Source organism: Cydia fagiglandana, chromosome 14 (assembly GCF_963556715.1).
Source record: "Cydia fagiglandana chromosome 14, ilCydFagi1.1, whole genome shotgun sequence".
Taxonomy (NCBI): Eukaryota; Metazoa; Arthropoda; class Insecta; order Lepidoptera; family Tortricidae; genus Cydia; species Cydia fagiglandana.
In genome coordinates this window covers 3,674,645-3,687,450 of record NC_085945.1, presented here as the reverse complement: position 1 = coordinate 3,687,450, position 12,806 = coordinate 3,674,645, and the positions used below count along the sequence as shown (strand labels likewise).

Below are 12,806 nucleotides of genomic sequence, written 5' to 3'. Positions count from 1 at the left end.
TTTAGGAACGTACATCCACACACAAATGTGACGCGCGTTCCACGGTAAAAGGTACCTTATGGCAGCTGGCGCTTATGTCACATAGCGCCGCAATAATATTAGAGCGGCGTTAATAATATCTAATATCTTACGCGCCAACCGCCGTAAGGTACCTTTACTGTGGGACGTCACAAATAAGAGTTTAATAATTAACTATTTTTGCGCGGACAAAGATGCAGACAAAGTTCAGTAAATGGAACACTCGTATAATTTAATTTATTTATTAAAATACTACTTATAGGTATATAATTACTATACGTATAAAACAATCACACATTTGTGTATCACATTAATGTTTTCTATTTAAAAAATAGAAAAACAAATGACAATATCTACCTACATACTTTACATCGTAACGCATTCAGAGTATATGACCCGTTTTGGCCTAAGGAATTGACAGTAGCTACAGGAACATAGTTAAATAAATAGGTACTTATTATATAGACATAAATTCGACTTTTAAGAACACATGACTAAATTATGGGCTAAACAAATATTTACACTTCAATTCTTAGCATTTGTGTCATACAAAAAAGTTGGTATTTATTATATTTTGCCCGGATGTCTAGTAACACATGGAGAGCCTAAACTCTCGCAAAATTCATCACGATTATCTTTCACTTACAGTAACAAGATATTTCTTTTTTAATTTTCTGTTTGCAGTAGATGCATATTTATTATTAAATTTATCAAAGGAATATGGTAAGGTACCTGCGCCAAAGAAGGTTACTTTCAAAATGACTTATGTGTGAATGAGTTCAAATTTTGGGTGCATGTTTGCTAGTACCATAGAAAAAACAGCAAGTTCATATTAAACCTAAGAAAAATAAAAATTAAAAATAATGAGGGACCTTCTTTGGTGCAAGCCGTATTTTTTTCTTGTTAAGGATAGATAACTCACGTTACACCGGGCCGGGTCCGGGCCGGAGCCTCCGGCGCTCCGTTTTCTATGGGAAGCATTACGTGGTCACCGGTCATCTGTTATAAAAAATTAAGCCCCGGAAGCTCCGGCCCGGACCCGGCCCGGTCTAACATGAGTCATCCTTTATTTTGATCTACTCTCTCTCGTTTTGCACATCCAACTACCTTTTACATGTTTCGTTTCAACACGCCTAATTGAACAACATAAATGTTTATACACAAAGTTTTCTGAAATCGGTCTTGTTTTAAAGATATTAATGACACTCTTGTGAAAATTTGTTTTTGTATGTACAAAACACACACAAATAAAAAACTTTTTGTCGAATTTGATCAAAAGTTACTTCTCAAAAATCTGTGTATGACCCAAGTACTTACATTAACTTGTTCCAGTTTAGTAAATAGTGAAGTTATGACGTTCATTGTAGTAGTCTTCTCGTACGACGGTTGTCTGCCAACCAGAGATAAGACTTATTTGAAATACTTGTATTTAAAATGCAAATACAAAATGCAAAATACCTATTTTGTATTTTGTATTTAAATACCTTTTGAAGAAAACTATTTTGTATTTTATTTGAAATAGTTTTTGGGACCTATTTTCAAAATACAAAATACTTTATAGTAGGTAGGTAATGTAGGTAGGAGTTACAATCTCTTCTGATGTTACAATCCTGGCAACTCTCTCATTCTTTTAACATGGAACTGTTGAATCTGCTGTTTAGTAACGTCGCACATGACCACGAGCGTAGCAAGTGGTTAAAAAAGAAGTGGAATCTTGAGTGTTGCGAGGGTTTCAAGGCACGAGAGGAGAACAAACTTTTTGCCCTGGTGAAACACAAACGAGACGTTTTCATCACACTAACGAGAGGCATTATAATTTAGCTGTAAAACATTACAAATTAATGCTTTAAAAGTTGGCCGTTAAAAACCATCATCCATACCTACATCCTACCGGTTAATATGAGCAAACAACTAGAAATTTGCACTTTAGATAGAGGATTGATTTCATAGAATAAAGATAGTCTTTTCAACTCGGAAATTCCGTGTAATACTTTTGAATTCAGACTATTCACTACTCAGAGTACCTTTTATCGCAAAGTATTTGTATTTTGAAAAAGTATTTTGAAAATACCTATTTCGTATTTTGTATTTAAATACAAATTCAAAAACTATTTTGTTGTATTTTGCATTTGAAATAGTATTATCAAGGAAGTATTTGCATTTTGTATTTAAATACTTTTTATAAAGTATTTTTCACATCTCTGCTGCCAACTAAGTAGGACTTGGGATACTTCAAAGGCTTCTTGTATCTAATTCTAGCCATGATTTGAGATAAAATGAAGTGAAACTGGCAGGATCACAGCAGGATCATGCAATGTAATCATGTTGTCTATTGGTCCCCTGCAAGAATATGGCGGTCTTTTGGAGCGGTTTTCAAGCTGCTAATTGACAATTATATTTAAATAGAAATTCATTAGTCTTTTAAGTTGTGGTTTACGGTTTACATAACTGGGCCAGTTAGCGAGCGGGATTTCCTTACATTACATAAATATATTCCAGAGATGAAAATGATGTAATGTGAAGTAGGTATAAAAGGATTTAAATTTATGATCCTTGTTTTAGAATAAGTACCTAACTCGTATACCTTAATGGTAATGACAATTACTACATTTTCTGGGCTTTGGCAATGTATAACGACTACAATTACCTAATGATATTAGGAGAATAAAGACAGGCATTTGTTAAAAGCAACATTAGTTCAAAGGATTTACCTTATCATTCTTTTTTCAACCTACCTATATTTTTGGGTTCTACTTACAGATACGATTACTTAATTTACCCATAAACGGACTACAATTTACAAGAATATTACAGATATGAACAATTCTCTAGAAAAACAATTCATTTGGTTATAAATTAAGTGGAAATTGCACTTCAAGGAATGCCATGTTATGGTATTTTGAGTCTCTCGTAAGTACTTGTGTTTTCTAGGTTGCGAATATTCCCAGAGTCTGAATTCTCACATAAGGCATGTTCACAACGTCGGAGATTGTTTATCAGACACAATGCGACCCGTGACTCACGCGACACGAGCACGATGATTAAGAACACTTTCATTGCGCCCGCAAAAAACGAGCTTTCACTTTCGATCTTGCAAAACAAACATAACCTCGTTTCTCGTTCGTGCTAAACATTATCCGTCAAACCGAATCCGGATAATCGATGTCGTGATGCAACTGCAGTTGCCGCGATTCGGTCCGCCGCCGCGGCGGTATGAAGTTACCAACAACACAGTTTAGTCTTATGTTCAGTTGTCGAAGGCTTCCTCCTCGACGAGCACCGGCAGGCTGGTCTGCTGTTGGCACGAAGGCGACACTCTTGCGCTGAGGGCCGTTATCCAGGAGTCCACATCTCGTTCAGCACACAGAAACTTCGCGGATATCGCATTGTCGTAACCCTTTTGTCGCACGACTAAACCCATCTCTTGTTCCGCGCGCTCGACTGATGTATTCCTCAGGTTGACGACACCGATGGGCTTCGACAGACGCTTCCTGGGATAGATCACGGCGAAGTGCTCTAAAGATGTCCTATACACCACCACTCTGACGTCCTGTCGTATCCTCCCGAGCCCTGAAAGGACCACGAAGCCGGATTTGACCTCCGCGTCGCATGATTTCTTGGTGTAACTTTGGCCGAAGCGCTCGGCACGACACGAGACTGACATAATATCGGTTGGCATATCACTGTTTTGAGTTCCACTAGACACAAGTTCACATAACAAACGTTTGCCTTGAATGTTGTTGTTACCGGCAGCGAGAGCCGCGGGGCGTGCGCTCTATCTGGCAGGTTCGAACGGACTGAGGAGAGGTGTCCCGACGGGCTCATATATATAACCTCGCGATACTCGGAGGTGCTAGCCCGAGATCGTTATTTTGCATTCACTCAAGTCTCGGAGGCTCGCCGGCTGTAGGTTGAAGGGGTCAGACACTTGATCTTGCAACTTTGTAGCTTTCGGTCAGGCTTAGACCTAGATGCAACGAATTTTCCGAGGGAAGAGATTTGGTAGACAAATGAAATAAAATACACAATAATTTCACCTACATCTTTTAATTTGGTCCTGTTTCGAAAGTAACTTTTCACCACACCAGCTCGGAAAGGCTTACTTTGCACTTCAAAAACTGATAGCAAAGTTGCATTTTATTCACATGTGAGGCAAAGTAATCAACTGCAAATTTTGTTTGATATTTTACATTTAATATTTGCTTCGGGTTGATGTGGTGAAAAATTTTGTGTTTCACTCGGGGGCAACTTTTGTTTAACCCTCGTGCTTTGGAACCCTCGCAACGCTCAAGGTTCCATTTTTCGAATACGCTCGGTTCAATTTTGGAATCTTTCGCTTGCTCGGGTATCAATATTAGCACGAGCGGTTAAACAACAACTTTGCCCCCTTCTAAAACAAATAACTATTACGTTCGTGGCTGCACCACAGGGTGACTCTAGGCTCTAGGCTCTTGAAAATTTCGAAGCGTCAGGTCAAACAAATAACCGAAGTTTTCGCGCGATTAAAATTAAACAACGTGGCGATTAAGTATATACCTACATTTTAATTCAGTCTTAGGTATGTCGGTGACTGGTACAATCACCAGCAGAAATATTGACTAGAAACACTGTAATCGATTCCCGTTTAATTTCCGTTTAAAGATAACGATTAAGTATAATTTACCTAAGTTTAATCAAAATGGCTTTCCGGCTGAATGACAATATAGCCGAGGCAAAGACTAATTGTGATTTTATAATTACCGTAAACGAGGTAGGTATATAATAACTTTATAATACCTACATGTAATTTATTAAATCACTCTGCTATAATGACACTACTAGTACCTACATAATACTACATATTTAAGGTTTTCAACATAATTTTCACTAATGACCTTACCTATATGTTACCCCCACATTTTGAGTACCTAGCATAATATTTGAAGTATCTTTCATAACATATGAAGCTCCAAATTATTCATCAACATCTAAATGGTACCGTAATCAATTTGCCTACCTCCAGACGAGACAACGGCTTGTTTTTAGGTAGGTAAGTTACTTTAAGACCATTCAATAATTATGATTAAAAATACACTACATAATCTAAACATAAAACTAATTAAAAACTAAACTTAAATATAAATATAAGCAAAATAATAAAGACAAAAAAAAGAAACTAATTAACTAAAACTACCTAAAAAGTAAAAAACCTACAAATAAATAATTGGCCCCAGGTCTGCCCTCCGGTAGGGTGCCCAGAAGGCTGGCGGCGTTACCACGCTGTACGGCAACGCCGATGCGTTGGGCGAGGTAAGCTCCAGCCCTCCGGTCACCTCCGTTGAAACAAAGAAAGAAATAAACAAACATAATAAAACTTTAAGACCTAATTGCACTGCGTTAGGTACCTACATATATAACTGTTTGTAATCGTTACATTCATTTCACACTGATTGTCATAAAAAAGCATATACAGGGTGTCAGTGTCACGGTGGGTTCCCATAACTCACGCGAGCTATCAATGCCCCTCACACAATTGTGAGAAAGCGCGCCCTTTCGGCAGATGTAGAGAAAATGTAGAGCATTGTCAAGGGATTCACACGGAATTAAGATTCAGCTCTGTCTCTCGGAGTCGTTCAACTGAGTAGGTAAGTATCCGAACTGGGGGCCGATTTTTTAATTTCGACCACTCGATTTCGTGTATTTCGTTAAATAATATCTCCACTAATAGGCATTTAAATTCTACTAATAGAATTGAAATCGAGTGGTCAATACCCATAGATTTCAAATTTCGATCGCTCGTATTTAAAAAATTAGCATTTCGCCGTTTTCCACCGATTTTCGAGTGACGAAATCGAGCGATCGAAATTCAAAAATCGGTCCCCTGTAGTCGTAACATTCAGACACCTAAAAAATTCGATCTAAAGTCGTAAAAGTAACCGCGTTTAGTAAGAGTCTGACTGCACTAACTAGGAACAAATTATTTAGGATTCCAGTGGAAGAGTGGAAGCTAAAAATTGTAATACATATAAAATAGAGCCGGTTGAAGTTTTGTAGGTATTGTTCAAGTGGTTTTAAAATGAGAGCTTATATTCAATTACCTATATGGCAGCTTTTAACATAAATTATTTAGAAAGACCTAAGTAGTAGTACTAATCACAATATTTTAAAATAACATAAAGCTTATTAGATCTTGCTCAAGTTCAAGACCTTTATGTTATGCATGATAAAACATATATATACTACAATTTAGACGTTCCATAAAAAAAAACCGGCCAAGTGCGAGTCGGACTCGCGTTCCAGGGGTTCCGTATATTACCCAATTTTTAACAATGTATTTTTTATATGTGAAACGCGAGTGAATTGCCTTTAAAAAACCCCGTAGGGGTCGGATCAAAAATTATGTAATTAGTCCGACTCACGCTTGACTGCATATATCTAATAGATTTTCCTGTCACCTATAGGTAAAGAACTATTTTATATATTTTTTTAAAATTTTAGACCCAGTAGTTGCGGCGATATAGTCTAAAAAACATTATTTTTTAATTTTTTCATTTACCCCCCAAAAGTGGCATCATGTTTAAAATTCATTTGCATAGGTAAGTACGTAAGATGTCCGTCTTTGTGTCACGAATTTACACATGTGTACCAATTTTCAACTTAATTGGTCTTGTACTTTTGAAGAAAATGGGCTGTGATAGACGGACAGACAGACAGACAGACGCACGAGTGATCCTATAAGGGTTCCGTTTTTTCCTTTGAAGTACGGAACCCTAAAAATAGCTCAAAAAGCAGAAGCTTTTAACGATAATGCCACGAGCGTTTAACCATGCTTGCTTCATTAAAATTAATAAGGGGGTGACCTTTACCCCTACGCCAACTGTTGGCGACGGTTAAACCAGTCTTAGGAAAAATGATAGTCTCATATGTATCTACTCCAAATTCAATCGAGATATTCTGCTGTGTCCAGCCTCTTTTGCGACCTACCTTTACCTACTTACTTTGTTTACCACGCCTGAGCCACATACCAATCATTTTGTTTGTCCCATTATTCTCATTAACGTCAGAGATTCAGTAACCCAGTCAAAACAAGGTCGACGTTCTGTAGTTGAATGAAATTGGAATTCATTTGAGCTTTTGCCCTTGTTTTGCACTTGTTGGCAGTTTTATTTTTTAGCCGATTGTACTTTGTAATAAAGTACAATCGGGTACAACTACTTATGCAAGATTTTACTTTGTTCACTACTACTGTAATATTTCTTTTCTATACTTACCGACCTAAGTAAACGGCTCTAGAATAATAGTAGCTTTGAGAAAACGGTCCATAAGTAATTGATTTTCAATCTTATAACAACCATGGTTCCCTTTAGAATATCCTGCCATTCAAAACTACAAAAAACTATTGTTACGAATTACAACCAATGCCGTCTCGCAAGCGCAATTTCTATCGCAACTGTAAGAGATAATGAATATTATTCGATAAGTCTTAAGTCGCCTCCTACTAACATGTACATAAGATATTTTAAAGAGTCTTTTCGTTTTTGCAGCTGTACATTTTTTTGGTCTCACCCTAAATCTGGAGCAAACTTGATAATAACAAAGGCGTTTGAACTTTGCGTCTTTATTCAATTCAAAATCAGCGTTTTGTGTCTCGATCCCATCTTTCATCCCTTATTCTTTGAACTGTAAGCGTAAGCGTATATCTAAGATTTATTTGAATTTTATGTTTGCTTGTTAGCATACATCCTGCTTGTTGTAAAGAAGTTACCGCGTAGCCTATGGACGTATGCAGCTTTAGAAATATCACATGGGCGTACTCGATAGTTCTAAAGCCTACCACTTGTTAAAATATTTGGATCATGGAAGAAATACGCAGTAAGGTGCCCCGCGTTACTCTTGCGGTGGAGAAATCTTCTGAAATATAACATTCCAAGTTTCTAATTCAAGGCTCTTAAGTGTAGAGCCTTGAATTACCTACAAATCGAGTTTCAAGATGAATGGTCTGTCAAAAGGAATATTTTCTATGGAGGAGATTTTATGTCATAGACTCTGTGCGGAAAGAGAAGAGTCGTGGAATGCATTGAATCCCATACCTTTCACGACAGCCTTCTTTCCGCACAGATAGGCGTGGCTCACTTCGCGATTTCGTCGTTTTACTACAGCCGCTACAGGTAGCTACAAGTACATCCGTTTCACACCAATTTTGGTGGCTAGCCATGAGCCGCGCGTGGCGCTGTCGCAGACGCGTTTTGTTAGAGAGTGAGTCTTTTGTACGTAGTACTTTATTCTGTAGCACAGACTCTAGGTACTTGTATAATATCTCGTCTCGCCATTTTAGTCAAATGAAAGCAACCCTAATGAATCAAAGCTATATGTACTAGGACTACTAGGTAAGTTTAACATTGTTCATCACGTCCATTGTTTACTGAAAATTTATTTGATATCTTAAAAGATACAATACACGACCTTTATTACAAAAGGGAAGTCTCAAAGAAAATACTTACGTAAACTAATATTTAAATAGGTACCTTGTCAAATTAAAATGTAAATATTTTCTTAATGTAAATTCAACAATACGTAATAGTAATAAATGCTACGTTACATTTTATTGGCCTTGATTATATAACAATGCAGGCTAATAATAAAAATACGAAAGTAACTTTAATACTTACGTCTACCTGTCTGTTATCCTTTCACCTGTAAACTATTACTTACTAGTAGACTTTAAATTAACTACTTTTTTTCTGTATCTCAATTTCTTTCGATTAGCAGACGATACCTACTCGGAGTGGAGTCTATCACGACTTCAAGTTTCATAACATTCGGGATATTGTGTTACTGACTGCTGCTCTAGATCTATAGTACCCGCATATATAATTATCGTGTACCTCTAGGTAGCATGTCTGTTAGTAAAAATTTAAGTACTTAATACATAATTTAAATATCTGGAAATGCACCCCACGACCTGCCTTGGATGTGAAGAAGCGACTCAGACCAAATGCCACGCAAGTAGAACCACGGGCACATCTAGTTATTCAAAAAAACCGGGCAAGTGCGAGTCGGACTCGCGCACGAAGGGTTCCGTATCATAATGCAAAAAAAAGGCAAAAAAAAACGGTCACCCATCCAAGTACTGACCCCTCCTGACGTTGCTAAACTTCGGTCAAAAAATCACGTTTGTTGTATGGGAGCCCCACTAAAATCTTTATTTTATTCTGTTTTTAGTATTTGTTGTTATAGCGGCAACATCAGAAATACATCATCTGTGAAAATTTCAACTGTCTAGCTATCACGGTTCGTGAGATACAGCCTGGTGACAGACGGACGGACGGACGGACAGCGAAGTCTTAGTAATAGGGTCCCGTTTTACCCTTTGGGTACGGAACCCTAAAAATTAATTAGCAGACCTGTAACTAAGCTAGCTAAGTTAGCACTAGAATTATATTAGTGGCTGAACAATAAAATGTAAATACGAATTAGTCTTCCGCGTTAGAGACTGGAGTATATTTATAAACGGCCTTACCCGTGCGTTTCCCCGTTCAGTGATCGACCAGTGGAACTGTTGACGTTGTCTAAGTTTTAGTGTTACCGGCTGGGCTAAATTTAGCAACTTTGCTCTTTGGTACTTAGAAACTTTTTTCCATGACCGTTCATTTCATTTTCGTAAGGTTATTCTGTAGACAGGTTAGGTTAGGTTATGATTGTTTTATCGCAATCCTGAAAAGTTACGACGCGTTTCTGAGAAAACCAATTATGACTATAACGAAAATTCGGACAAACAATACAATGGTTTAAAACTATTTGGGAAACAATGTAGACCCACTCAAATATTCGTAGATAGTAAACTCCATATACCGGGTGTGGCCTGTAATATGAGCAAAAAATTAAACCGTAGGCTGTACTCCTCATATTGACCAACATTTGTTCAGCGACTTTTAAAAAACCGGGCAAGTGTGAGTCGGATCCGCGCACGAAGGGTTCCGTACCATAATGCAAAAAAAAACAAAAAAAAGCAAAAAAAAAAACGGTCACCCATCCAAGTACGGACCACTCCCGACGTTGCTTAACTTTGGTCAAAAATCACGTTTGTTGTATGGGAGCCCCATTTAAATCTTTATTTTATTCTGTTTTTAGTATTTGTTGTTATAGCGGCAACAGAAATACATCATCTGTGTAAATTTCAACTGTCTAGCTATCCCGGTTCGTGAGATACAGCCTGGTGACAGACGGGCGGACGGACGGACGGACGGACGGACGGACGGACGGACGGACGGACGGACGGACGGACAGCGAAGTCTTAGTAATAGGGTCCCGTTTTACCCTTTGGGTACGGAACCCTAAAAATTACTTGTGGTTTGATTATTAATACACTTTAAAGTTTATTCTAAGACGCAATGTATTGCGAATTTTGTTATGTGACAAGCAACGTCAATCACAATGATAATGACGTGGTGATGGCGTCCATTGAAGATAATATTTATTTTGTATGAAAAATAGGGAGTCTAAATACTTCATAATATTTAAAAGTTGTTGAACAAAAGTGTCACCGTTTGAGGAGTACAATCTATGTTTTAATTAATTATTTGCTCATGTTACAGGCCACACTCGGTATACTCGATATAACGATTCATTCCCTATAACGTCGACAATTATTGGCTATACCTAGTTGCTTTACTTAAGTTTACTTTCATATTCTCTCTATATAACGAAAACTCTAAGCGTCAAAAAACGTCCGGTCCCTTGAGTGTCGCTATATAGAGTTTACACTGTATTTGAATAGAATAGAATAGAATCCTTTATTGCGAACCATGGTACATAATAAAGTTGTTACAATAAAAATTTTTAGAACACATGGCACCCTGGTAGGGCATTGCAAATTAATCTTATGTCTAGTTATTTATGGAACATTTTTTTAAACTAAATACTGTTACGTAACTGTAACAATAAATAATACTGTTAAATAAGATAAATAAAAATCCTAAATAATAACAACTTTATCCTAGCTTATTTCTTGTATTAAGTAAGTCTTATGTTAACTTATACTTATATTTTACAAAAAGGGTTAGTAATATTGTTAAGAATTAGTAATTATTAGTAGTACTTATACTTATGAAAATTTATCCTCCATAAACTCTTGGACCGAATAGTATGCCTTCGATATTAAAAGTAGTTTTAGTTTTGACACAAATGGGTTAAGGTTTTTTATATTTCTTATATCGTTTGGCAGCTTATTATAAATCTGGATTGCTCTGAAATAAGGGCCTTTTTTGTAAATATCCAAAGTAGTTAGTTGAGTAGTGTCCTTGGAACGCAGCCATGAAAGGGACTACCTTCGCCTACGGGAGGGTTTGAATTTGAAGTGTGTCCTTGCGACGACGCAGCCGTGAAGAGGGCGCCAGCTGCAGCGATCGATGCGCAAGGTTAATGTCGGAGACAAGGACGTTAGGGATGGACCACGGCTTCTATCGACATCGACGTTAAGTTTCTGAAACCGTTTATTGCGAACAGTTGTTACAGTAAATCATTGAATCCAGTGTTCCCAGCTCGGATTTTGAAAAAAATGCTAGACTAATGCATGTCTAATGTCTAGAATATGCCAAAATTATGCTAAAGTTTTAAGAAATAATGTTATATATACCTATATAAAAATATTAAAATGTCACTTAAAAAAAATGTGTAATCATTTATTTATACAAATTTATAGTTTAGAAATTTACAGACTATTGTCGATAAGTACCCGGGTAAATGCCTTGCTTGCCTTGCCTCTTTGAACAGCCAGCGAAATATGCTGGACTAAATATGCGCCGGACCTGGTCGCCGCTTTTTTCTCGGAATTGGCAAAAAAATTGGCACAAAATAAAATGGTGTCTAAAAATATGCAGTAAAATACACCGTACCTTTGGTAATTTAGTTTCAAAATTTTCTAGAGGAAGGTCGTATTCGCACACGCCCGAACAAATTCAGGTGGATGATAGCATTGGTAACAACAACAAGGTTAAACGTCATAGTCATAACGATATTATGTTAGTTATGAGTTATTCTATTAGAACTATTATGTTGTATGTTGATTACAATCATAGTTTACGTGCAAAAAATATGAAAGTCTATTGCAAAACCCAAAACAGTGCCTATAACTTTCACTAATAGGAGAGTAATAGGCAATCGGCAGACTAACGGACATTCGATAAACGATAATCATCTTAGGTACCTGTCTTATTACTTTGTGGTTACTGATCCGTCTGATACTGAGCCACCTACAAATATATATTAACCAAGTATCATATCAATCAATCGATCTTTTTTTTCTTTGGCATACTCTAAAAACGTTAGGTAGGTAGAACAGAGCTAAAGAAATAAATAGCTACTCTAAGAGCATTTTTTTTATTCATTTATTTACATACAATATATATATACAGTGGTACAACTAAACGAAATTAATAACTAGCTTAAATCTAAAATAGACCCCTGAGGCATTGTACCAAGGATGCTGGCGGCATTTCCCCGCTGTATCGCAATACTGATACGTTATGCGAGGTAGTCGCCAGCTCTTCGGTCACCAGTTACGTCAACCAGACGCTTCGCGATTTCTGCTAACAACTTATGCGCGCTGAGACCCCATGGACCTAGAGTTTCAACTCCAAATGGTACAAAATGGTACTCTAAGAGCATTAATAACATTACTTATATTATACTGAGCATTTTCCGCAAGTCGACAACCATTGTGCCTATTTTGCGTGAAAACGAGGTAGCTCACACTAGCCACCCCAGCTCCTCCATGAAACTAAGCAGTGTCTTCAGGTTGCTAACTGCCT

The 12,806-nt window shown here is 37.2% G+C and overlaps 1 protein-coding gene across 1 annotated transcript; it reads right to left on the bottom strand.

Moving 5' to 3' along the window:
• Window positions 1–1,066: 1,066 nt before the first annotated feature.
• LOC134670600 (uncharacterized) lies at window positions 1,067–3,960 on the bottom strand. The gene has a single exon (XM_063528400.1). It carries the CDS (start codon window positions 3,695–3,697, stop codon window positions 3,266–3,268), a length of 432 nt encoding a protein of 143 aa, XP_063384470.1. The 5' UTR covers window positions 3,698–3,960; the 3' UTR covers window positions 1,067–3,265.
• Window positions 3,961–12,806: the final 8,846 nt, after the last annotated feature.

What these genes read in the sequence shown, in the direction of transcription:
- LOC134670600 (XM_063528400.1), bottom strand. Translation starts at nt 3,697, where the DNA reads ATGCCAACCGATATTATGTCAGTCTCGTGTCGTGCCGAGCGCTTCGGC.